This window comes from Callospermophilus lateralis, chromosome 7 (genome assembly GCF_048772815.1).
Source record: "Callospermophilus lateralis isolate mCalLat2 chromosome 7, mCalLat2.hap1, whole genome shotgun sequence".
NCBI classification, from domain to species: domain Eukaryota; kingdom Metazoa; phylum Chordata; class Mammalia; order Rodentia; family Sciuridae; genus Callospermophilus; species Callospermophilus lateralis.
In genome coordinates, this window is record NC_135311.1 from 74,584,251 (window position 1) to 74,609,996 (window position 25,746).

The 25,746-nt window shown below is 40.1% G+C and overlaps 1 protein-coding gene across 1 annotated transcript in view; it reads left to right on the plus strand.

Moving 5' to 3' along the window:
• The first annotated feature begins 2,381 nt into the window (after positions 1-2,381).
• Positions 2,382-25,746, plus strand: part of Mcoln2 (mucolipin TRP cation channel 2) — a 54,930-nt gene continuing 31,565 nt past the window's right edge. Inside the window, exons 1-3 of the mRNA XM_076862230.1 lie at positions 2,382-2,441; positions 15,916-16,075; positions 23,748-23,921. Of these exons, the coding sequence (XP_076718345.1) occupies positions 15,923-16,075; positions 23,748-23,921 (327 nt within the window). The 5' untranslated portion in view covers positions 2,382-2,441; positions 15,916-15,922. The remainder of the gene's footprint in view (positions 2,442-15,915; positions 16,076-23,747; positions 23,922-25,746) is intronic.

Genomic DNA, 25,746 nt, shown 5'->3' on the forward strand with positions numbered 1-25,746 from the left:
CTTCTTAAAAAATATATATATTAGTTTTAGGTGGACACAATATCTTCATTTTATTTTTTTGTGATGCTGAGTATCCAACTGAGTGTGCCTCATGCATGCTAGGCGAGCACTCTACCACTGAGCCACAACCCCAGCCCTAAACTCCTCTTGATCCTCCTGCCTCAGCCTCCCAAGCTGCTGGGATTATAGGCGTGTGCCACCAAGCCTGCCTACTGTTTATTTTTAAAATGATACATTTATACCTCTTGGTAATATATGCATCATCAGTTACATATATTGAGGCAAATGTATCTCTTTTCCACTTTATGAAACTGTTACAGCAATTCAGTTAGATCAAGAAAACTACTGAAGGGCAGCAATTGTTTTAATCATATCTCTAATGTAATCTTGGGATTAAAGTAAAGATTTTGGAGATTCAGAGACCTGAACAGAAATCTTGGACCTGCTACTTACTCAGTGAGTGACTTCCAGAAAGTGACAAGCCTCTCTGAACCCATTTCCTCACTTCAAAAAGGAGATGATGGCCTATTGAATGCTCAGCACTTGGTGAGCTACAATATGCAAATCAACCTAACTAGTATGCACTCAGGGTTGCTTTTGGCCTCTTTGAAGCACAGAACCTCTGCACATTGCAGAGCTTGATAAATGCAATGCATTTTGAAGCTGTTAGGATGCTCCTCTACATGGCAATTTGTCTTTGAGTTTAAAATGCTTTAAATTTTTTTTTAGTAAAAAAAAATTCATAAATGGTATACAATTTCTTATTATATGCCTCTAACACTCTCCAGTTATGCCACAGTCTGCCTCCTTTACAAGTCTACATTCTTTCCCGAAAAATAGCGCTGGAACATTTTCTTCTAAAAAGGAAGCTAAGCACAACATTGTTCCATCCACCTGTGGGGACTGTGATTGCATGCATATTCTTCCAAGCTCTTTGTACCCAATGGGCACTTCTGATGGTGTGGTCCTAGGGCGGATCTGAAATAAGGCTTTTTTTTTTTTGTCTAAAAGCTCTTTGAAAGTGACTTTAAAATTTGCAAGCTTTTATATACGTCCTTGTGTTAGCTGTTTCTGTTTCAACCTAACTCTACTTTTTAAAATTGGTTTTATTTTTTAAATACACGACAACAGAATGCATCACAATTCTTATTACACATATAGAACAATTTTTCATATATATTCACACCAATTCATGTCTTCATACATGTACTGTATATTTAATATGCCGAGACTTTCGACAGAATATTCTTCGCTTAAACCCGAGACCTTTAATACACTTGCCCCTCCAAATAGCCTAGAACTCGCTGGGCGGGGTAGCACTCCTGTAACCCCAGAGACTGAGGCAGGAGGATCAAAGCCAGCCTCTGCAAATTAGCGAGGCACTAAGCAACTCAGCGAGACCCTGTCTCTAAATCAAATATTTTAAAAAGGCTGGGGATGTGGCTCGGGCTTTTGCTGCTGTTGCTGCTACCTGTTAAAGACAGGGAGAGGACTCCTCAGAGCAGAAGTTTTTGGCCTTTGCATCCAAACTGTCGAGTCAACCTCACCTTCCGTTGAGCAACACAGTCATTGGCAAGTGCCCACAACCTTCTTCTCTAAGATTCACGAATGGCAACCAATCGTTTCCCACAGGCATCTTATTTTCGTGCTACAAGAAGGAAGAGCAGTGGCGACTGCGGTCAGGTGCCTTGACTTGGGAAGTCCCGCTGCACAGGCAGTGCGGATCTGCGCCCTTCCTGAATCACGCGGGCACTCGCTCTGGCTGTCCCACACAAGCTAAGGTCGTTTTATGTTGCTTTTTCCTGTGCATCCGTCGCATCACAGAAACATGACCTTGTCACGGAGATTTCTGGCTATTTTTTTTTTTTCTTCTCCAGAATAAAGACATTCCAGAACGAATGAACTTGTCGGTTCTATGAGAAGTCCTAGAGGGAGAGGACGGTTTCTTTCTCACCCCGGTGAACACAGTACAGCACCATCACTCGGCGTGGTGCTCAGCGAGTGTTTCCGGATGCATCAAAATCAAAATGACCAAAGAAACAGACAAATGAAAGGAGGTAGAAAAAGAGAAGTGAACGCCTCCAAGAGTAAAGGAGAGAGGAGAAGTCAGGAAGGGGATGAAAGGCAGGAACCACGGAGGACAGGGCGTGCCCGGAGGCGGGGTGGAGGGCGCGTGGGCCGCTTCGCAACAGCGCTCCTGTGCCGAGTTTCCTTTATAAAGGCTTCTGACCAGTCTTGACCCCGGGGGAGACACCGCGGACGGCGGAGGCTGGGGACAAGCCGCATTGCTGGGTTCCAGGGACCTAGGCAGGTGCAGCCTTCCCACCCAGCGCGCGTTCTCTTCCTGTGCCTTTGGCCCGCGCGATGCCTCGAGGAGGGGAGTCACTGGACCTGTCGGTGTGGGACCGCGCCTCGGGCCTGTCCAGGGGGCCGCGCCACAGGTCAGTATCCCTGGGGCATGCCGCAGTTCTCCCACCCTCTATTCCCGTCCCTGGCTGCCTCCTCCCGGGCTGATCCTTCCTTGGGTCTTCTCGCGCCTGCACCTGGGCTCTATACCCCTGCTGCCTCCCGCCCCCGGGAGCTCGGGAGCTCGGAGAAACCGGCTAGCTGATGGGTAGAGAAAGTCCTCCAGCACATCAGGCTGAGAAGCTCTGAGCAGCAAGCAGTTCCCCGGCTCGCTCGGCTCAGGCGGGAGGCGAGGGGCGTAGGTTGTGACTTGGGGCGGAGCGGGAGCGCCTGGCCACGCGCCGCGACTGCCGGGCGCAGACAGTGCCGCCTTTCAGCCGCTGGAGCAGTGTCCGCCGCACCGGTGACCAGCCGCGCCTACTTTTTGTGGCACCGGGAAGCTGGCTGGAAGGTAAGAGAAGTTGGGGCCCCAACTTCGCGGGGCTAGATCCCCGCAAGGCCGGAATGGGTGTTCTTTGAACGATTTTCCCTGCTGCTCCCAATCCCCAGAGCCCTGGAAAGTTGTAAGGGTGGAGGCAGGGCTCGGCAGCCTTATCGTTTCCCCCGGCAAGGGACCAAGAGGGAAGATCATGTGCTTTCAGGTTAACTGTCAGGTGAGGTGGCTGGGCTGCATCTTTCAGTATACCAGACACTGGAGAAATTCTCCCAGGGGCAATGGCTTTACTATTCTAGGCTAGAACTTTCTTGCTACCCTGGGCATGCTTACAAGTTGGTTAAATAAGGCTGGGCTTTGCTGTCCGGAACAAACAGGCCTTTTCTCAGGTGGGAGGTTTAGAGTGTGATTAACCCGCTTCTCAGCCTTTATGAAAAGGCCTACAGTCTAGCCAGATGGCGCTGCCAAGGGGCCCCTCCTCCGTGGTCAGAGCTCCAAGCTCCAAGCTCGTTTGAGCAGAAGTGGGAGTACAAGGGGCCTTGGCTCCCCTGCTCTGAAAACAAATCCAGTGGTGAGCTGTTAAACTTTCCTCAAGTAGTATCGAAACTTCTCTGCCTCTCCCGCATGGTGCTGTCAAGGTTATAAATGGACTTAGAGCTAGCAAGGAAAGTCAGAGTCCAAGAGGGGAATTTACATGCCGTCCAGATTAACTAATTTCCAACTAGTATGGCTTATACTTTTTTAGATATTTTAAAGACTGAGTTTGCACTAGAAAACGTAATGTTAGTGCAACTTTATTGACAACTGGATACTTGTGTCACACCAAAATGGCTTGTGTCATGTGATTCATAAACTCTCTTAATGCTGAGGTGTCTATTTTTAATAGTCCAGATGGGCTGAAGTAATACACTACTTCCATCTGCCTTACCCCTAAATATACCATCCTAAAAAGAAGAAGCAAGTGGACTCTGGATTTATTTACCTTCTTCTGCTTGGGCCGGAGAATGGACTTGTGTTCACAGAGGGTGTGGTGTATCATCTCTATTTTTATCTTGACTACACTATTTTTCTCAGCACATTTCCTTCAGGGTTTATATAGCTTTTTACATATCCTGTATCTTTAGAAGCAGCACCCGCTGTTAGAATAAAGGGTACATATTTGGGTTTGCATATAAATAGTCTTTGAAAGCTTTAAGATTTGAAATCTACTGTACATAGATGTCTGGTTGTTCAGTACTAGTGGAAAACAGAAGAATATGTGACATTATAAATTGAAACTGGAAGAAAAGGTTAATACGAGAGATGTGGGAGAGGTTTTCTGTAGTTATCAGAAGGCAAATTCTGATATTTTATGTAGAAAGGACTAAGTACATAATTCTCCCCAAAAGTGGGATAAGGACTTCAGAGCCAAGAACTGCTCACTATCTCTGTGATGCGCTAACCAGGCAGCACAAGTTTTGGGCCTCTGGCAGTATTTTTTCCCCCTGTCAAGTCAGAGGCCTCTTGAGATTTTAGCATATTTCTTTAAACCTTTTTTTTTTTTTTTTTTTTTTTGTGGTGTTAGGGATTGAACCCAGGGTCTTGTGCATGCAAGGCAAGCACTCTTTATACCTTAAGAGGAGTGGTTATGACAAATTTTCCCTAGACCCTTCTCCTATAACAAACCTTTAGCAGATTCTGTGGCCAGGTCCCTTTAAAAACAGGCAGTTTCCATGCTATCTCTGATCATTCTAAACAGAGGCCTTTATGATAATGCCAGTTTGATTTAACTTCCGTACTGAAAAATTGCTCAGTCCTGATTAAGAGTTTGAGGTGGTTGCATTCTTTTCTCCCAAGGAGGAGACTATAAAAAGTGTCTTTTTTTTTTATAAACAAATAATTTAGCAAATCAAAGGTTTGCATATAAATAGTCTTTGAAATATTTAAGGTTTGAAATCTACTATAGATAGATGTCTGGTTGTACAGAATTAGTGGAAAACAGAAGAATATGTGCCATAATAAGTTGAGAATGGAAGAAAAGTTTAGTAAGAGAGATGTGGGAGAGGTGGTTTTTTTGCCTCCCCACCACCAACTTACTTCCTAATGAAACAAGTAAGAAGAATTGGCGGACAAATTTTGAACAGAATGATAAAAAATAGGGAACTGAAAGTCGGAGATGGTCATATTCACAAGCTAATCTCTTTGTTCAATCGCTCCTCTGTTAGTGAAGTGAAACCCAGATTAAGAATAGTTTTACAATTTAGAGAAGGAAAAAAAAGGTGGTTTTGTGTGTCTGTAGTTTTCAGAGTAAAAACAGTGGCTGAAGAAAATCTGGTTGGCTGCTAAACTAAAAGTGGATTCTTCCCTGCAGGGAGACTGTTCTCTTTGGCTGAGGCCTAGAGTCTGAGTTCCACGGGTCATTTCCGAAGAACTCAATGACTAGAGAGTTCTAATACTACTGATAAGGGCTCATAGAGAGATGTAATTTTATTTCCCGACTTTCATTTATTTATTTATTTTTATCAGACTTGGAACACGTTTTTTAGTATCCAATGTTTCAAGCCATGTTTTTTTTTTTTTTTGGCTTGTTTGTTTGCTTTGGCAACCATCTGGGTTTTTCCTTCCCATTTTTTTTTCTCAGCCCACTTCTGTCTGAGCTGCTGACTTCTGTCATCTCTTTCCAGCTTGGGCCTCAGCCCCCTTCTCCCTGATATAGAAGAAACTGCTTTAGGGGCACATTTGCCTTTCCCCTCGGTCAGGTGAGCTGCTTCCTTTATTCCCCTTTGAAAGTTAAATATTTTTTTCTCCCCTTGAATACATCTTGGCAGTTTCAGCCTAAAACATCTGCCAGGCAATAATTGGTAACTTGTGAGGCTGGAGATTCTGGCAAATTGACCTGAGTGTAATAATTCTAAAAGTCTCACAGTTCAAATGGTGGGTGTAAAAAAAAAATCATATCACCTGTTCCAGCTAGAGGGATCTAAAGATGGGGCAAATCTAGGTACTATCATGACACTGAGGTGGGCAAAAATTGTGTGAACTCAATTCCTTGAGGGGAAAAGTGTTATTTATTTATAACTTATTTTACTTTGGGAGAGCCATCAGCCATACCTATCAGGTTCTTAATAAAGATGTGAGAGAAAGGAAAATATTGGGGTTAGGAAATGCCATAATTCCGGCTGTCTTTCCCAGCTTTAACTGCATTTGGAACCCTGTGTAATAAGAAACTGCAAAATGGAGCTTCCTTTGTACTTATCTCTGCCCCAGAGAGATGATTCTTCATTACATTTTCGAAAGGAGTGTGGCTTGTTAAGAACAAGCACTTTTAAGACGTCCAGCTCTAGTTCTCCTTTCTTGGTAATCTGAGGCAACAAAGTGGTTGGAGACGGAGTGGGGACAGGGTGTTATAGGAACCTTGTGGCATGGTTGTCTTTAGGGAAATTCCTGGAAGATTAACATGTTCATTTTTTATGGGTGGCTCTACTGGAAAATGAAAAGTCCCTTTGGTTTTTCTTCAGGGAACTTCTTTTAGGATATGAATGATCACATTATTTTTGTTCTGAGAGAGATGCTGAGAAGGTAACCAAAGTTGACTTCTTTGTCTCCCCACCACCAACTCATCTCCCTTCAGTTGGGGCCTAACTACTCCAGACCCTCAATTGATTGAACATTATTTTCCTTTCATTCTAGAAAACCATGAGGAAATTAGTTAATAGTATAGAAATTGGAGTGAAAAAGTCACGTGGAAGTCGTTAAGATTGTTCCAGAGTCTTCCATCCACTGCCTTGCCCCTGGCACTCAGCCTGGATGATGGGGCCAGGACCCCTGAATGTTAGTCTCTATACTTATCTGCCTCCACTCTCCATCCCCCACCACCACACAAACTAAGGGCAAGGAAATATCTGATTGCCTGACACATCTTAGGCTCTTTCTTTTTGAAATAGCTTGACCCATAATGAAAACTCAAGGATTCACATGTTAATGACTATATGAAGAAAATGAAAAATTTGATGAAGAAAATTAATATCACCTATAATATACTTCACGGAGGCTACCAGGTTTGACTTTTGCTTTTGTTTTCTGGTTTTTACACTTCTAGACATTTTGAAATGTCTACATATAGACATTAAAAAAATGGAATCTCACAGTATTTATTTGCTAACTTTAAAAAAATCAGTCATAGACATTTTCAAGTCAGTACACAGTTATGAAGAGGGCTGCAGTCAGTATTTTTGTAACCATCTTTTTAACCAGTTATTTTAAAGTTTGAAGTATAGATCCACAGGTGTTTGATTCCTAGACCACAGAAACTCTTATAGAATACTGCCTGAGTGCCCTTCAAAATTTACATATCTTTCAACAAGGTTTTTTTACCCCACTCTTGATAAATAAAAATGAAGAGATTTTTCACCAATCAGATTGTGAATGAATTTTTTATCCAGTGTTTTGTTCAGATCCTTTACCTGTTTTTATGTTGGGTTGTATTTTTTAAAAAATTAGTAGTCTGGAACTTTCTATAGGTCATAGACAGTAGAGATTTGCCTGCTTATACAGATAGCAGGCTTTTTCTCTCAGCCTGCTCATCTTTTGACTTAGTGAAATTTTAGATTTTTATTTTAAGGTCTATCAGTCATTTTCATGGCTTCTGATTTTTGTTGTAGTTAGGCATATTATTTTAAAAATTCTCTATCCTTTACTACCAATTTTGTTATTTACTGTGTCTAATAATTTTTTTGGGATTCATTTTGAGGGAGGATTTTAGCTCTCTCCTAAACGAATAGCAAATTATTAATTCATTGTAATTCATTTGGAAATACATAAGGAATAGTGGATAAAACAAAATACAATTTCTATCACTTATCCCTAGTCAGTTAAATTACCTAGAATCCTCTCAATTGTCTTGCCTAAGCAATAGTTGAATATATTTTAATTCAATTTTTCATATCAATATTTTAATTCTTCTATGATTGTGTTATTAATATTGTTCTCATTATTTGATCTAAAGGATACTTACTAAAGTATAGACTCATGTAGTCAGGGTTGTTTTCCTATTCACTGACTCATTTTCCCAAGAAACATTCCCTTGGACCTGTTCTGTGTTAGGTAGTCCTCTGTGTACTGTGGTGTATAGTTAGGAGCTAGACAGGAGCTTGGTGAAGCTCTCTTGTAGGGAAGACCTGCAGAGACTGTGTCTCAACCATGAAGGTAACAAAGGGATAGGAGAGACAGAGGGGAAGGCCACATGTAAGGGAGTATGAGTCCTCCCTAAAAAGGTAACATTGGAACTGAGAGGTGAAGGATGGTGAGAAGGAGCCAGATAGGTGAAGGGCTGGGGAAAGAGCAAGCGGGTGGTTGAAAGAGCAGTGTAAAACCCAGGATGGGGGATGTCCCAGGGCCAGGACTGCAGCCATGGTGTACTGAGGAAGTGGAAGAGGGTAAGAGAAGGTGAGGGTGGAAGGAAGTCTTTTAGGCAATGGTCAGGGTTGAACTTTATTCTGAGAGTAGGGGAAAGTCCCTAAAGTGTTTGAAGTATGGAAATGACGTCTGACTTGGTGAAATTAGTTAAAATTATTTAATCAATTTCCCCTTTAGCAATGATGTACATTGGGAAGCCATTGCTATTTTTAGGTAAGAGATGATGTGTTTTGGCCAGGACAGTTGCAGTGGGAACAGAAAGATGGAGACTCAGGTTGAAAATAGAGACTCAAGTTCATAGCTCAAGTTGAAGGAAGACTTGATAAACTGGATGTGAGAACTGAAGGAAAGGAGAAATGGAAGAGTGCTGTAGAGCAGTGGTTTCTTCTGCACATGAAAATCACCTGGGAGGCTTATTAAATCCTGATGCCCAGTTTGTACCTTAGACCAATTAAACCAGAGGGTGAAGGGGCTGGGAGCCATGCAGAAGTTCTGTAGAGCTCCCCAACTGATCCTACTGCACAGTTAAGGTGGGGAACCACTGAATGCACTACGGTTAACAACTGAAGCACTTGAATGGATGTGTTTAGATCCTTGCATTAAGAAGATGGGCAGAGGACAGGTTGAGAAACCTATTGGACATGCATATGGAATTTCAAGGAAGGGGCTGGATAAGGGAATCTATTCAAAAGAGAAGTTTTCTGGAGATGAAAATGTAAAAGTTTCCACCAGATAGACTGTATTTAAAGTCACAGGGTGGGATAAGCTCTTCTAAAGAATGGAGAATAGAAGAGCTGTGAACTCTGCCCTGACATCTAAAGGTCAGATGAAACAAGAGCCAGCAAAGAAGACTGAAAGGGGCCCAGTGAGGTAGGAAGAAAGCCAGAGGAGCAGAGTGTTCTAGAAGCTGAGAAGCAGTTGTGTCAGGGAGGTGGTGGTCAGTGGCATCAAACACTGCTGAGCCACCAAGCCCAAGAAGTGTTCATTGTAATCCACAGCAGGTGATGTTTACTCTGAACAGCTTCATTGGAGTAATAGAAATGGATGTCCAATGTTTGTTCTAGAGGATCTGAAGCACAAAGGTACCTTGAGGAAGGTAAATTCTATGTTCACTCCATCAGATGGCCTTATTTGTGTGTGTGTGTGTGTTTGCATGTGTGTGTTTCTCATTTTTAATAATATGACCATGTAGAAACCTCCTGAATTTATGGACTAGAGTACTTATTTGTCAAACAGTTTCAAATGAGAGAAGTTATATTTGAACCTACCAGTTTTTTCTTCGTTACTGACCATATTATTGGCTATTACTTCTTAAAGAAATATTAACTCAGGGGTCAAGAAGAAATATTGGATTCCTGTAGTTGGGGGTGGGTTGTAACCTTAGAGTACTTAAATTGCCTCATTTGTGAAATGAGCAACAGGTAACCTCTAAGGTGGATGTTTTTCAAACTTGGTTGCACCTTTGAATCACCGGGAGAGTTCTTGTCACTCTTGCTAGGTGGAGTAAAAACCACACAAGTGCAAGTCCAAAGCAATAGCAGCCCATGCTGGTTAGTTTATTTTTCTGACAAGGCACCATCACTGAAACTAGTGTGTGCATTTTCGTGGGCAAAGGTTGAAAGCCTTGGCTCTTTCTCATTAGGGTTTATGACCTCAGTTGAAGTTGCAGTATTTCTCTTTTGTCTGTTCACCTAATTCTTGCTTAGGAAGTTGCAATTGTAGCCTTTAGTTCTCCTGTACCAATCACCAGCTGGTGCTCAGCATCAGAGGGTGTGGAAGTTTGTGTCAAATGAAGAAAGATATTGGTCCTTTGATACTATCCCCCCCCCCTCTCTCTCTCTCTCTCTCTCTCTTTTAGTAATTATTCTTAGTTGTCAGTGGACCTTAATTTATTTATATGGAGTGCTGAGAATCCAGCCCAGTGCCTCATACATGCTAGGCAAGTGCTCTACCACTGAGCCACAACTATTGCCCTATCTCTTCTCTTTGCTTTTTAATTTTTCTGTCTCTTCACTTTGTATCATTCTTTTGTAGTTGTTGTTTTTGTTATAACAATAAGATGTCTGGGTATGTGTCTGTTTAATACCTTTCATCCATCAGGGAACTATTGTGAATCTACAAATAGGAAGAGGTGGGCAATAAAGAACCCTCAGAAAAGTTTAGAATATGTATAGATTTATATTTTCCTTAAGCTACTAGGATTTTAGAACCTTTATATTTTGAATTTAGATGTTATTTAAAATTTAATAAATTCGACTTATTGAAGAACATCTATATTATTGTACAACTAATTATCTGTATTTCTATTATTATAAGTTGGTCACATTCAACTAGTTGTATCTTATATTTGCCAATTGACTTATATACTCAAGAGAACAGTTTTTCAGGTTAGCTTTAGAAAAAGTTTTCTTCTTTCTTTTCCCAGCCCTATTTGGTATTTTATTTAGAGACAGGATTTCATTGAGTTGTTTAGCACCTCACTTTTACTGAGGCTGGCTTTGAACTTGAGATCCTCCTGCCTTAGCCTCCCAAGCTGCTGGGATTACAGATATGCTCCACTGTGCTTGGCTTCTTTCTTTTTTTAGTGGAACATAGTGGCACATGCCCTGTAATCCCAGTTATTTGGGAGGCTAAGGCAGAAGGATGGCAAGTTCAAGGACAGCCTGGGCAACTGAATGAGACCCTGCCTCTCCACCTCCAAAAAAAAGAGGGGGACTGGGAGTGTAGCTCAGTAGTAGAGCACCCTTGAATTCAGTCCCCAGTATCACACACATGAACAGTCTTTTTAATTTTAATACTTCACAATGTTAGAAGTGGTCCAACTGCTTGTAAATAATTTAAGTGAAACAATTCTGGAAGAATACAGTAGTATAAACAATGCAGCACAATTAGCCATCTTGACATTCATTAATTGCTACTTTACTTTTTTTTTTTTTTTTTGCTTTTTGGAAAAAATGCTACCTTTTTCTTTTATTCTTCCTTTTTGTTTTTCTTTTTTGGGTGATCAGGGATTGAATCAGGGGTGCTTAACCACTGAGCCACATCTCCAGCCATTTTTATTTTTATTTTGAGGCATTGAATTTGCAATCCTCCTGCCTCAGCCTCTGGAGACACTGAGATTACAGGTATGCACCACTGCACCTGGCCTTTTTCTTTTTACCTGAGACTTCTTAATAAAGTTTCTTAGGGTAATGTTAACAGCAGCTATCATTTCTTGAACCCTCAGTAGCCATGTCATGGAAGGAATCAATGGCCAGAATCATTTGAAGCCTCTTGAAGCAACCACGCTGCATCAGCTGCATCAGACACTCTTTCTGTTCCTAGGGTTCTCAGTGCACACTTCAACTATAGTTCCCAACACATTTGATTGCACTGGTATCTATTCATATCTCTCTCTTCCCTTGGACTGAGCTCCTGGGTGGAAGGAAAATGTCAACAGCAGAGCTTGGCTCTCCAGATGTTCACTAAGTGTATGATCAAATGTGTTTTCTCCGCTTCTTCTTCCTTTGCCTTAGCATTCCTCACACAGAGGTCGGGTATGTGTGTGTGGGAACAGGGGAAGCTCCATGGCTTTACTCTCAGGGCTCTGAGAATTTTACACACACCTTTTTGAATTTTTGAGTTTTCATTTTATTAAATGGAAAGCATATTGCGAATCATCAGGATGAATCCTTTAGCAATACTCAACCACTAAAGCAATGTTGATTAGCTCTCAATTTAGTATTGCTCAAGCATGTCCATAGAGGCTTTTTACAGGCATGTTCTCAGGGCTCTGAAGTTCATGTTTCAGGATGTTGCTTTCAGGAACAGTTAAGATGCCACCTTCTTTTTGGGAATGGGTCCTTCATTGCTCAGTCAAGAAACTTGAATGATAGCTTAACCTATTACAGTTTATGTATTAAACTTACCATCAAGACACTTCCTGAGAAGCAAGAATGTTGGAACTCAGACTGGCTTGAGTCCCAAAGAGTATGGCACTAAACACGGTTCAATGACTGTGGTGGGTTCCCTCAGCATTCTCTCTCCCCATGGTCAGAACTGTGCCCATAATATGTTTTAGGCTATGCTCCAGCACTTGCTGACCTATTTGTTAATGCTGTGGCAATTCTGCCTGTCCTGCTGGACATAGAGTATGTGAATTTCAAGGAACCTATTCAAACCCTGTGTCCTGAGCATCTATCACATCCTCACTTAGCAGAGTAAGTGCTTGTCCGGTTAGTCAGACTGAATCAACACTGTAGCAGGCGCAAGACAAACACATTTGTAAAGTCTTCTCCTTTTGAAATAAGATTCATTGTGCTAACTGATTTTTGTTTCTAAAAGCACTTTGTCTTTTCCTAGTTTTCTCGTAGATTTTTTTTTTTACTACGTTGTTTGTCTTTAAATATGGTAAGCCTGTTTTTTTTCCAATGTATCTGATTCCAGTATGCTCAGTCCTATTCCTGCTGTATCTAAGTAACTGCTTTATGTGAATCGATTTCCTTCTATGCTTAGTTATATTTAACTGCCTGCTGGTTGTTGTGTTTATAAATTACTTGTTAGAGTACCCCAAGTCTTAAGGAACCTCTGGAGAGATCTTTATATTTTCTGGGATATCAAGGGTGATTCCAGTCTGGGCCTCCCAGACCCAAGCAGGCTCACCGTTTGAAGTTCCCTGGCTCAACCAGGCGTGACACTCACAGGGCTGGTCTATGACTGTCCTTTTTTCATGCTGGGTCTACTTTTCCTTTCTAATTTATTTTCTGTGATTTGGAGCCACTCTGCTCTCCTTTGTAGTCCTATAAATTTGGGGACAGGCAGTTTCGATTTTGGTTCTTGTCCCAAGAGAGCAGCCCTTTGGGGACAGCTGTCCTATTATATCTTGGTGGTTCTCTTGTTTCCCTTACCTGAGGCTACAAAAACAAAAGCCTAAGTGTGTATGCTTGACACTTGGCTCTTAACCTCTCCAGTAGCCCCTGAGATTGGCCCAGGAGCTCTCTGCCCTTTGCACTCTTTGATAGTTTAAAGATACTTTCCCATCCCACTCTTCAGGAGCCTGTGTTTCATTCAGTTTTCTTTTCTCTCTTTCCTTCCCTTCCTCCTCCCTTCTCCCTTCTATTTTCTTTATTTCTCCTATCATGTCTTTATATTCTTTCCTCTTTCCTCCTTTACTATGGGTTAATTCTGACTATCCCCGTCCACTAATCCTGGAAACAAGAGATCTTAAAAAAAATCAATTTAGGGCTAGGGTTGTGGCTCAGTGGTAGAGCGCTTGCCTATTATGTGTGAGGCCCTGGGTTCGATCCTCATACCACATAAAAATAAATAAAATAAAGGTCCATCAACAACTAAAAAAATAAAAATAAATCAATTTAGAAATAGAAAATCACTAAAAACTGAGTGTGAGCCTTAAAACAGTCTTTCCCTTTGAGCTTCTTTTTTTTTTAAAAAAAAAATACTTATTTTTTAGTTTTAGGTGGACACAATATCTTTATTTTACATTTATGTGGTGCTGAGGATCGAACCCAGTGCCTCATGCATGCTAGGCAAGCGCTCTACCACTGAGCCACAACCCCAGCCCCTCGAGCTTCTTTTGAGCTTGTTAGTTAAGCTAGATAACAGAGATCATGAGTCAGAAATAAAAATATTATTTGGATATTTCCAGGAAGAGGATTCCCAAGAATAACTTCAATTACAAAATCTTGATAAGAAATGAGTAACTGGAATGATGGCCTAACCTATTACAGTTTATTCATTAAACTTACCATCAAGACACTTCCTGAGAAGCAGAAACTTCGAGACTCAAGGTGGCTTGAGCTCCCAAATGTATTTATTGGCCCTAATTTAAAGCCTTTGAATGGACAGCCTCAGGCACAGTTGGATCCAGGAATCCAAATATTGTTATTAGACTTGGTATCCATTTCTTGTCTGACCTGCGGTGCCAGCTCCAATCTCTAGCAAGCTCTCCTGTGGTGGCAAGATGGCACCTAGCACCTCCAGACAGCCTGTGCTTGAAGGGTATGGTCTCCAAACTTGATGTGAAAAGGTTGGGCGAACGTCGGAGGAAAAGACCACCAAGAGACCGTCTCATGCAACAGCAAAGGGTTTATTGGGGGTCCAGCATGCTGGGGTTCAGAGCTCACTTCAGAGGAGCAAAGAACAAAGAGCCCCGAGAACAACTTGAGCAGAGTTTATATACATTCTTTAGAGAGGGCGGGGACTTTACATACATCATAGCCTCCCTTAGCAAATCACTATACACCACGGGAAAATCAAATAACAACTCTTAAACATGATTAGTACATTCACTGGTGGGAACAGGTCGGGCGGGGGTGATAGGTCAGTCCTAAGGAGGGGTATACATTCAAACTGATTGGTTTAAGCCCTAAGGTGTATACATGCTGAACTGCATGGTCTCGGGGAGGGGGAGGGGGTGGTTAAGCAACTAGGTGGTCAGGGGAGATTTCGACACACATCTAATGGGCAGTTCCGGGAATTGTTTTAACTGCCACAGGAATTTCAGGTTCTGAGTGCAGCTTAGAAACTTTACAAAACCTGGTCCTTTACATTTTAATTTCAATTTCTTTTATCCTTTCAGATGTACCTAATAGTACAATTTGAGCACAGCATTCCCCATGTATATATATTTATTTGTAAATTATTATATAATATGTCTATATATTTTGTTATATGTATGTTCTCTAAGCTATGTTAATTATTATGTTATATATGTATATTCTTTATTAATTTTTAATAGAGTTCATTCTTTTAGTTTCTAAAATGAGGACTAAAAATGGAAGTATTAATATTTTCTATACTCCCATTTCTATACACCCCATGTTGGGGACTACTTAGGGAAAATACCACATCTGTCCCCTCAGTTATAATACATTACTGTAATCATATCCTGTGTTTCTTTTTGGCCTAGCTTGAATAATGAGTCCTGGTCCTTGAAACAGTTAAAGTAAAATTTTATTAATATAATGACACAAAATCCGATTAGGCATAAATAGAAAAATGTTATTTTAACTTTTAGAAACAATTTACATTCTGGAACCTTAAAATAACTGATATTTTATCCAAAAAGCAGGAGTGGGGGTTGGGGAAGGATGGGACATAATCCTTCTCTTAGTGCAATTATAGAATAGATTTTCAACTTCTAACAATTAGATTCCGTTACTCTGTGTAGTCTATAATTAAATATGCAATGTATCCTGAAAGTGTTCCATCTAATTTTTGTTGATACACACACTCAGGCATTTTTCTACATTTATACTCTTACACATTCTCTCTCTCTCTCTCCTCTCCCTCTCTCTCTCTCTCTCTCTCTCTCTCTCTCTCTCTGACACACACACACACACACACACACACACACACACACACATCTTGCAATACTTTCTTGTGATAGGAGAATGAGAATGTTCTATGTTAAAATGCAGGAATTGACTCTTACAAATAAATTTTATTTTTATTTTTACTATTGTTGAGAATGACCACTTTGAACAGGAGGGACAGCTCTGTGGAAAGTCAGGTGGTAGAAGGTCTGGAATAATTTTCTGATTTCTAAAGATAAAAGCAGTTCATTGGTTGGAGAGTTGTGTTTCTATAAGAAACAGGTAAAGCATATGAAGAAAAAGTGTTGTTTAGGAGCCTTTTGAGGAACAGACAGTTGTGGGTATTTAAAAATTGATCTTCTGTGGCAGAAATGCAATGGCACATCTGGATTCTGAAGTGAAAGAAGAATGTCTGAGGGAAGACCTGAAGTTTTACTTCATGAACCCCTGTGAGAAGTACCGGGCCAGACACCAGATTCCATGGAAACTGGGTTTGCAGATTTTGAAGATAGTCATGGTTACTGCACAGGTAATTCACGCTATTACTTTTTTTTTTCCTTACCCCAAGATGAAACTGTTTTCGTGTGTTCTACACTTGACTTTTGTTCTGAAATATCCACATTCAAGTTCATGAAACTATAAAATGATGTTGACTCTGGAGGCAGATGATGGGCTGAAGTTTAGATTAGAAGGCAACTATTGCTTTCTTTTTTTTTTTTTTTGGTAAGAACATGAGGTTATCCCTCCACAGGTTCTGTAAATATTACATAAATGTGGATCTGAACTGAGGAGAATTTCTATATCTCTGTGAGGTTCATAGGCTGCCAAGACTGTCAGTATGAAGTGATTTGTGTTCTTGAAATCCCTCACCTTCAAATATACTGTATTCAAATATGCTTTTGAAATCTACAATTTTTTCCCCTGACTTACAGAACACTAAGTTTCCCTTTTATTAGCAACAAACATGCTCAAAGTAAACACTCACCCTGGGTTACTATCAGTAGTGTATGAAAGCAACATTTGGATCATTGGATTAAGTTCATACTATGGAGCAGTTTATCACCGTATTAATGCAGCCATCAGAGTTGTCATCTAGCTGTTGATCTTGACACTGAACTAGTTTTGAGTCAGCTTCTCTATAGGTACCTACATCTAAAGCAGATGCCCTTTTAAGAACAGTCCTTAGGTTGTGGATGTAGCTCTGTGGAAGAGCACTTGCCTAGCATGTGTGAGACCCTGGGTTTTATCCTCAGCACTGAAATAAATAAACAAACAACCTAACTCCTGCAAAAAAATGAAAACCCAGTACCCAGTACTTATTTGGAATGTTCAGCTTTATTGGCAAATAATCATTCTGCCACCAATAGAAAAGAGTGTAAAGATGTTATTTCTAGAACATTAAAAAAGAAGTTATAGAAATGAGAGAAGGATCTTGCTCTACCTGAAGCTGCCTCTTTATTCATAAAGAGGTCTTTCTATTGTATGGCATGCTGTCCTAGTTCATCCAGCTTTAGAGAAAACAAGTGGCTTCAGAAAACACAAGATTTAGATGCAGGAACATTGTTAAAAGTGCATGCTTCTTAGCTGTTTTCATTCATGGTTTTCAAGTTTTAATTCTTATAATAAAATAGGTGCATTATTAGTATTACTTGGAAGGAGAGTCATGTCCTGATTTGTCATTTGGTTAATTTTAATTGTCTTGCAAATCCTTATCTTATTAAACCAGCTCTCATTTTGACTTTTCACTCTAATGTTACTAAAATTCTATTTACAAAGGCATAAAATGTCATTTCCATCCTTGACTTACCTTCTTTGTCCTGATAAGTTACTAAATCCCATTGATCGGTTTCCCTCTAATTTGCATATATTTGTTTTTTCATACTTGTTATCTTCTCTTTAGCACAGATTCTGAGCCCCAATTTAAAAATTAACACATGAAACATTGCTGGATAATGAGTTGGGGATACAGCTGTAAACATATTACCTTGCTGCTGACAGCTGAACCTAGCATGGAATTTTCCATGTGCCAGACACAGTAAGCATTTTCTCTGTGTTAACTCATTTCCCCCTTACTATGACCCTGTGAGGTAGGTTCAGTTATAAACCCCTTTTTATGCATGAAGAAGTTGGGGGAAAAGAGTGAAGGAGTTTATTTATAACCAGTTAGTAAGTGGAAGAGCCAGGCTTTGAGTTCAGATGGTCTGGTACTTCCTCTGGAGTCTGCCCTCTCACACTCTCATACCATATCTTCTGGATGTAAGTGTTGCCCTTGGAGTTCACAGTTATCCACACAGATGAGTGAACTAGGCTGCTTCTGGCCATCATCCTGTGTGCCCTTCTTACCTTCCCGCATACCAGTCTGTTTCATGCTAATATCACATTACTTCTCTTAGAATAGCCAGACCAACCAGATTATTCTCCTTCCTGCTTGTTGGTACCCCATGTCCAGAGTGGTTCCTTCCCCCTCACCATGCAGGTGCTATTTGAAGTCCCGTCTCCCCATCAGCTTTTCCTGACCACTTGACATGTAGTTTTCCTTAATATTCTTTACTGTCTACATCATTAATTTTACTGTTAATAATGATGTGTTTCTGGGAACCAGTAATTTACTTTTACTCCCCTAATAAAATTAGGGGAGATTGAATTTTTGTTCCCCTGTAGGATCATTCCACTAAGTTTTGCTACTAGGGTGCCATCTAATTGGAGATTTCTTTCCTTCTGTCAAATCCCACTTTTCTTTCTTCCTCCTTTTCTCTTTTACACTCCCTTCTCAAATCTAATGGGATGGGTGGAATTTTATCAAGGTCAAGGTCGATGAGAAGGAATCTTATTTTTTTTTAAGTTCCAACTTTGCCTTCTGCAGTAATTTATAATCTTGAGGGAGGTGTCTGCATTCTTTTGCTAGTTCTACTCTTTCTCTCCCATGGTCCTTGTGCCTCATTAGAGTGGTATCTTGTTGTTACCTGGTACAGAATATTTTCTCCTACATTGATTTCATAATGAGGTGTTTCATTCACAGTCTTTGCCAGACTACATTTAGTGAGTAATTATTTTTCTGTCTTGTGTCACATTTTCAGCAAATCTTAGAATCTAGATGGGGGTATAGGAATTCACTTTTGCTGTCTGCTGCTTTTTGAACATAAAGTCATTTTGGTCAACACCAGTGTTTTAGTCAGCTATTTCACTGCTATGACTAAAGGACCCAACCAGAACAATTTTAGGAGGAAAGGTTTACGTGGGGGCTAAAGGCTTCAGAGGTCTCAGTCCTTAGACAGCAGGCTGGCTCCATTCCTAGGGACTTGAGGTGAGGCAGAACAGGAAGAGGAGTGTGAAGAGTGTGACAGAGACAAGCAGCTCATATGGTGATTGGGAGAGAGGTCTCCACTTGCCAGATTCAAGTGCATACCCAAAGTCTGGCTCCAGTTGCCACCTCCTCCAGCCACACCCTCCCACTTCAGTTTCCACTCATTTAATCCCAATTAGGGGATTAATTCACTGATGGAGTTAAGACTATTACAACCCAATCATTTCTCCTCCGAACCTTCTTGCATTGTCTCACACATGAGCTTTTGGGGTATACCTCACATCCAAACCATAACAACCATCACCCCTATTCTTCCTCTTCAGGGAGGGTTTGGTTCTGTCACAGCAAGAAAAAGCCTTTGCAGTTTCCTCCTCAGGGTTTGTTTCTCTTAAGAGAAGCTTTGAGGATGCCCGCACCTCCCTGGTGGTAGGCTATAGATGAAGATCTTGGCTTGTTCTATGAACAAGAGAATGGAGGGAGATTTTTGTTCTTGATGCCAGACAGGTAGTTTCAAGCAGAGAGTACAACACTAACCTTTTCTTCTTCTCAAAGTTGAATCGATGGCTTTGAGTTTGAATAAAATGATGGCTTCATATATCAGCAAATCATACGCCACTTTCTCAATTGATTGTCCATTTTCTGTTCAGACCTTTTGTGTTTCTTTTCCTGTGGGTGTAGGAGGGATAGGTCTAATATCTGAGTACAGCAGCGTTTCAGTGTAGGAGCTGGGGAAGCCCAATGGTCAAGGGAATGAGCAAGATTTAATGTCAACAGACCTGGTTTGAATCCTCAATTTGATACCTTCTAGATATTCCAGCTGGGATAAATTAATTGACTTCAGTGTGCTTATGCATTGCAATCATATTTAGCCCTGACATTGTGATGGGCACTATTTGATTTCCTGAGTCTGTATAGTACTAGGGAAAACAAACAAAAAAAAGAAAGAAAGAAAGAAAAGAAGGCGTATTTTTTTTTTTAAAAATATAGTTCCCAGTGTAACAACTCTATCATAGAATATGGGGAAATTAAATGAAAAATAATACTTGTAAATTTTTAGCACAGTGCCTGTGTGCTATTATGTAACACCATGAGGGTTGACCCTGCCCATATGGAATCGAGCTTGTCAGAAAGGAAGCAGTTGGTAAACTTCGATTGAATAACTTAATTTAATGGTGCTATAGGTGAGGTAGGAGAGTTTGGAGGATGCAATGTTATCCCCTTCTAACATCTTGAATCAATTGTGTGTGCTGGTTCTCTGGTTTATTTTTTAGCTTTCAAAAAGCAACATGACCTTTCCTTGTCTCTCCTATAGGTGCCATTGACAGATGTCACATGCTTGAAAGAACTTTTAACCTTAGCTTGCTTGATTTTCAGCACAGGTGGAATGATGTGGGATGTCTTATCTGATGTTCTTCTTAGAATAGCTGTGTTTTTTGCAATTGCTCAATCCTTTGAGTTGGTATTTGAGGAATGTGACATGGTGAAATTGAAATGCTCTAGAGTGTCATCTATGTACATTCTCAAGCAATATCTGCCTTTCCTAATTATGAAATGCCAGCACTTAAATTGTTTTTTTACAAGAAATGTCCCAAAGATAATTTTTTTTCTAGCAGAAGGAAATTGTTCATGCAGCATCATAAAGATGGTTTTGGAGTTAGACCTGGTTTCCATTCTAGTTAAGTGGGTTGGGGCAATTTAATGAGGCTAGGTATCAGTTTACACTTATGTAAAATGCAGCTAATAGTGGTAACATATTCATGGGTGGTTACAGTGGTAAGCAAGAAAATACATGTAAAGCAGTTAATACAATGTCTGGCATATAATAGCTGGAAAATAGTCAGATTTATTTATTTATTTATTTATTTATTTATTTATGGTGCTGGAGATTGAACCCAGGGCCTTGTGCAAGAGAGATAAGCACCAACTGAGCTATATCTCCAGCCTGTCAATATCATTTTTAATAATTAATTAATTGAATTTAATTTAATTAGCAAACCTTAGGATCTAGATGGTGGGACAGGAATGCATTTTTGCTGTCAAAATGTAAAATGTCAAAATGTAAAAGCTGAAATAAAAACTGCTAAAAAAACACCCTTGTGCTAATTTGCTTGTGCAAGTTAACATTAATATCATCTGAATTTTTCATAATTAATATTTTATGTATTATTGTATAGTTTTATCATATTGAGTGATGGGATGGCAAGAAACGCCAGAACTGTCAGGGTCATCTAATTAAACTTGCTAATTTCACACATTCACAAAGTGTTCTGACTCAGCTGGGTAAGGCCTTGAGGAAAACTTCTAGAGTCTCATTGTTTTATGAAACAAGGAAGTGGGAAAAAGTGTGTGGCACTTTAAAACTTCAGCAAAAATGTTACTGCCTGTGTGTGTGTATGTGTGTGTGTGTGTGTTTGTAAAAGAGAGAGAATGTGTAAGAATGCACAGGAGGTGTGAGAGGTGAGGGCATACATGAGAGTTTAAGTGTGCCTGCGCATATGTGTGTGTGTGAGAGATAATACACCTGATAATGTGCACTTGTATATGGCCATTTGTTTGGTTTCTTAGTTTTTTGTAAACCTTTGGTATTGGCTAATTTTCCATATTTATTGGGTTCCAGGCAGAAAACTTTCACTCTTGGTGAGGAGAGCCCTTGGGTGCCTAATCTTGTATCAGATACAATGGAAGGGAAATCAAGTAGATGTTTTATCAGGAGCAGGTGGGTGCTTGGTGACAATGAATGGGTTTGACATCATATAGGTAAAGTGAGCCCTGTTATGCTTTTATTTTTTATTTGTTTAATGGTACAGAGGATTGAACCCAGGGGTGCTTTATCACTGAGCTACACCCTTAGCCATTTAAATTAATTAATTTATTGAAATAAGGTTTTGTTAAATTCCTAGGGCCTCACTAAGTTTCTGAGGCTGATGGCCTTTAACTTTCAATCCTCCTGCCTTAGCCTCCAGAGTTGCTGGGGTTACAGTGTGCCCCAGCTCATAAAAGAGCCCCAACTCTTTTATGAACTTTAATACTGTAGATCTTGTTGGGCAAACTCTTAGTTGAAAATGCTATATAAGAATTTTTGCAGAACTGGATTAACTGAATTCTTTGAACAATTGTTATACCCTATCTGGAGTAAATATCTATACTGATAACTTCTCAAAGGCATTCTTAAAAGCCACAGTTTCTAAGTATATTACCAATAAAACATACATCATTGCTTTGCCAACTAATCACTTATGAAAACAATTAATTTAAAACTCAAATATAGGAAAAAAGTATTCAGACTTAGCTGATATGAATTCTTTCTTTTTTAAAAGCCAGTAGGGTCAGGGCATGGTGGTATATGCCTATAATCCCAGTGACTCCGGAGGCTGAGGCAGGGGGATTGCAAGTTCGAGACCAGCCTGGGCAACTTAGTAAGACCCTATCTCTAAATAAAGAATTAAAAATGATGAGAATGTAGCTCAGTGGTAGAGGCCCTGGGTTCAACCTCCAGTATCTCTCTCTCTCATACACACACACACAACCAAGTAGGATTGGGAGTGAATTTCTTTTAATTGTAGGGGCAAAGGAAATTTCCTCTCTGCTCTCTGAAAGTTTGGTATTTGTGTCAACTAAAATAAACTGACAGGAGATGGATTAACAAGAGGAAAAAAAACCACTCATTTATTATGTGCACAGGGAGATCACCCAACAAAATTTAGAAGTTGATATACCCTTCTTCACAGGGAAGAGGGAAGTGGGAAGAGAGAAGATATGCCATTTTAAAGAGAGAGTAAGGACAATGGTTAATTTTGGTTGTCAACCTAACTGGTTGAGGGATACCTAAAAACTGATAAAGCATACTTCTGGGTGTGTCTGTGAAGGTATTTCCAGGGGAGATTGGCATGTGGGTCAGCAAATTGAGTGGGAAAGACCTGCGCTTAATGAGGGCTGTACCATCCACTAGGCTGGGGACCTGGATGGAACAAAAAATTGGAGAGAAGCTTTCTCTCCTGCATTCATCCCTCCTCTACTGGGTGCCATTTTTCTCCCCCTGTTGTGCGGTACATCAGCCTCCAGTTCATCAGCCTTTGAATATGGACCAGCACCAGCCGCTCTCAGGGTTTTCAGGCTTTTGGCCTCACACTGGGACCCCATTGGCCTTTCTCTCTCCTTCTGAGATTTCCTGCTTCTTTTATTGAGCAGCTGCCTGCTTTCCCTGGCCCCCTAATCAGCTGCTATGGGGCAAATTAACTTCTGATCATGGGAGCCAAGCTAATAGACCCCCTCATTCTATTGGATCTGTTTCTCTGGAGAACTCAGAGTAGTGCAGTAAGTAAATGTTTTTTGTTTTGGTTTTTGGTGTTTTTTTTGGGGGGGGGGGCGGGATAAATGGGCCTGAAGAACAGACAATAGCCTGGGACGAAGTTTCTCTGGACTCTGACTATGGTGGTAACTCTAGTCCTCTTTCCTTTGAATTAATCTTTTCTGTTTATTGAGCTTATAGTGATAGGATTCATGGCAATTACTTCCTTCTGGAGGAACTTTTAGGTAAAGGTACTTCAGAGAAAGGCCCTTCCTGTGTTTCAGGAGAGGTAGGGAGGGGAGAGAAGGTCCAGAAGACCTTTGTGCTTGGGCTGCTGCTGAAGTTCAAGGTACTCAGCCTGTCAGAGCACCATGCTTGGGGATTTGTTTTTGTCTGAGCTCCAACACAATCTATGCTCCTTAGAATTGCTGATGTAACTCAGTGAAGTTATTCTTTGGGGGGACTTGTATTTTGACATTGTTGCTATTGGTATCAAGCAAGGAATTGAGATTTTCTTATAGGGTTTAAGCAGAAGGTGAATGATCAGAAGACATTTTCCTTCCTTAGAAAATGGTCAAGTTCATATTCCTATTTGATTTTCTTTTCCAGCTTGTTCGTTTTGGTTTAGGTAACCAATTGGTGGTTGCTTTCAAAGAAGATAACACTGTTGCATTTAAGCACTTGTTTTTGAAAGGATATTCTGGAATAGATGAAGATGACTACAGTTGCAGTGTATATACTCAAAAGGACACCTATGAGAGCATCTTTTTTGTTATTCATCAGGCAAGTACTTGTTGTGAGTGACCTGTTCTTTAAGATTATGTTGACCTATACTTTAAGAATATATATACTTGAGCTGGGCATGGTGGTGCATATCTGTAATCCCAGTAGCTTTGGAAGGCTAAGGCAGGAGGATCACAAGTTCAAGGCTAGCCTCGGCAATTTAGTGAGGTCCTAAGCAGCTTAGTGAGACCCTGTCCCAAAGTGAAAAATATAAAGGGCTGGGGATGTGGTTTATGGGTTAAACACTCCTGGGTTCAATATAAGGTACCAAAAGAAAAAAAAAAGATCAAGTATATATAAATATACATATATATTTCTATCTCTATCTCTATCTATATATCTATATATCTATATCTTTATCTATCTATATCTCTCTCTCCCCCCCCCTCTCTCTCTCTCTCTATATATATATATTTGGCCTTGTTATCTTAGTAAGCAAACAAAAATAATAAATGATGTAAATTTTGCATAATTTGCTGAAAAAATGTTTATTACTATTTTTGGAACCACATAGTAAAGTTTGCCTATTTTGACCTTTTCTCTAAGATTTGTTGTTTTTAATTTATTTCTTCATTCTCATTACTTTGGGGAGATTACTTCAGATCAAACAGCCAAGACATTTATCATCTCAGAAGCCTTGATGAAGGTTTGAAACCAAGAAGAGTCTTTGTTGGTCTCAATTTTAGCATTAGTAATTCTATCCAAATCTTAAGAATATGTAATATAACAGTTGTATCTGGATGGTTATGAGATAGCAGACTGGTGGACCTGAGGAGAGAATTTAGGGGAGAGAAATTGGTCTTTTCTTTTTCATTCATTCATTCAATAAGCATTTGAGTCCCTAGTGTTAGCCAGTAGTATTCCAGACATTGGAGATGTATCAGTGAATCAAACAAAATCCCTGCCCTTTGTAAAGGGAAGAGCCAGACAAATGAAACAAAATGAAATGTATAGTATCAAATGCCAGCTCCCTAAGAACACTATCTGAAAACATGATGATAAGCAAAGCTGAGTTCCTTACTAACAGCAGTAAGGAAGATGCCACTTTGAACAGTCCAAACGGTGCCTCGGGTAGAATCAGAGTCCTTTAATGTGGGGGCCTTGATTAGAATTGGGTAAGGATCATGCTATAACTGTTTAAGGTTGGTGGATCTAGCAAGGCGAGGGTCAGGGAAATAGTCTCAAAAAGTCTTGGAATTGTTATCAGACTAAATCTTCAAATTGTTTAGCCACCTATATGAGTCTTTTGGATATTCCCAAACAATATAATTATTTGCAACGACTTTTTTGTTCCTAGGTAAAAGTTTCCTAGAATAGTAAAATCATATTTATGAAGATAGGAGCTAGTGAAGTCATGTTAGTGCAGATAGCAAAATTGTGTTAGTGTAAGCTGGTATTAGTTGTGTTAATATAAGCTGTAGCTTCTCTGAGAGTGATCACTCCTATGGAATAGGACAGGAGTGTGTTTGGCATGGGATAGATGCTTGCAGTTGCAGTGTGTGTGTGTGTGTGTGTGTTGCTGGAGATTGAACCCAGGGCGTTGTGCATGTGAGGCAAGCACACTACCAACTGAGCTATATCTCCAGCCCAATGCTTGCAGTTTTTTAAAAATTTAATTTTAATTTTTAATTTATATATAATTATATATATATATATATATATATATGTTACATATTACATATTTTTGGGGGTACAATGTAAGGTTTTGATATATGCTTGCGATTTTCATTGGCTTGGTAAGGGAATGCCTGACTGAGGTGGTGATATTTGAGTCAGGACCTGAAGGAGTGAGCTAGGTAGTTACCTCAGGTTCCAGGTGGAGGGA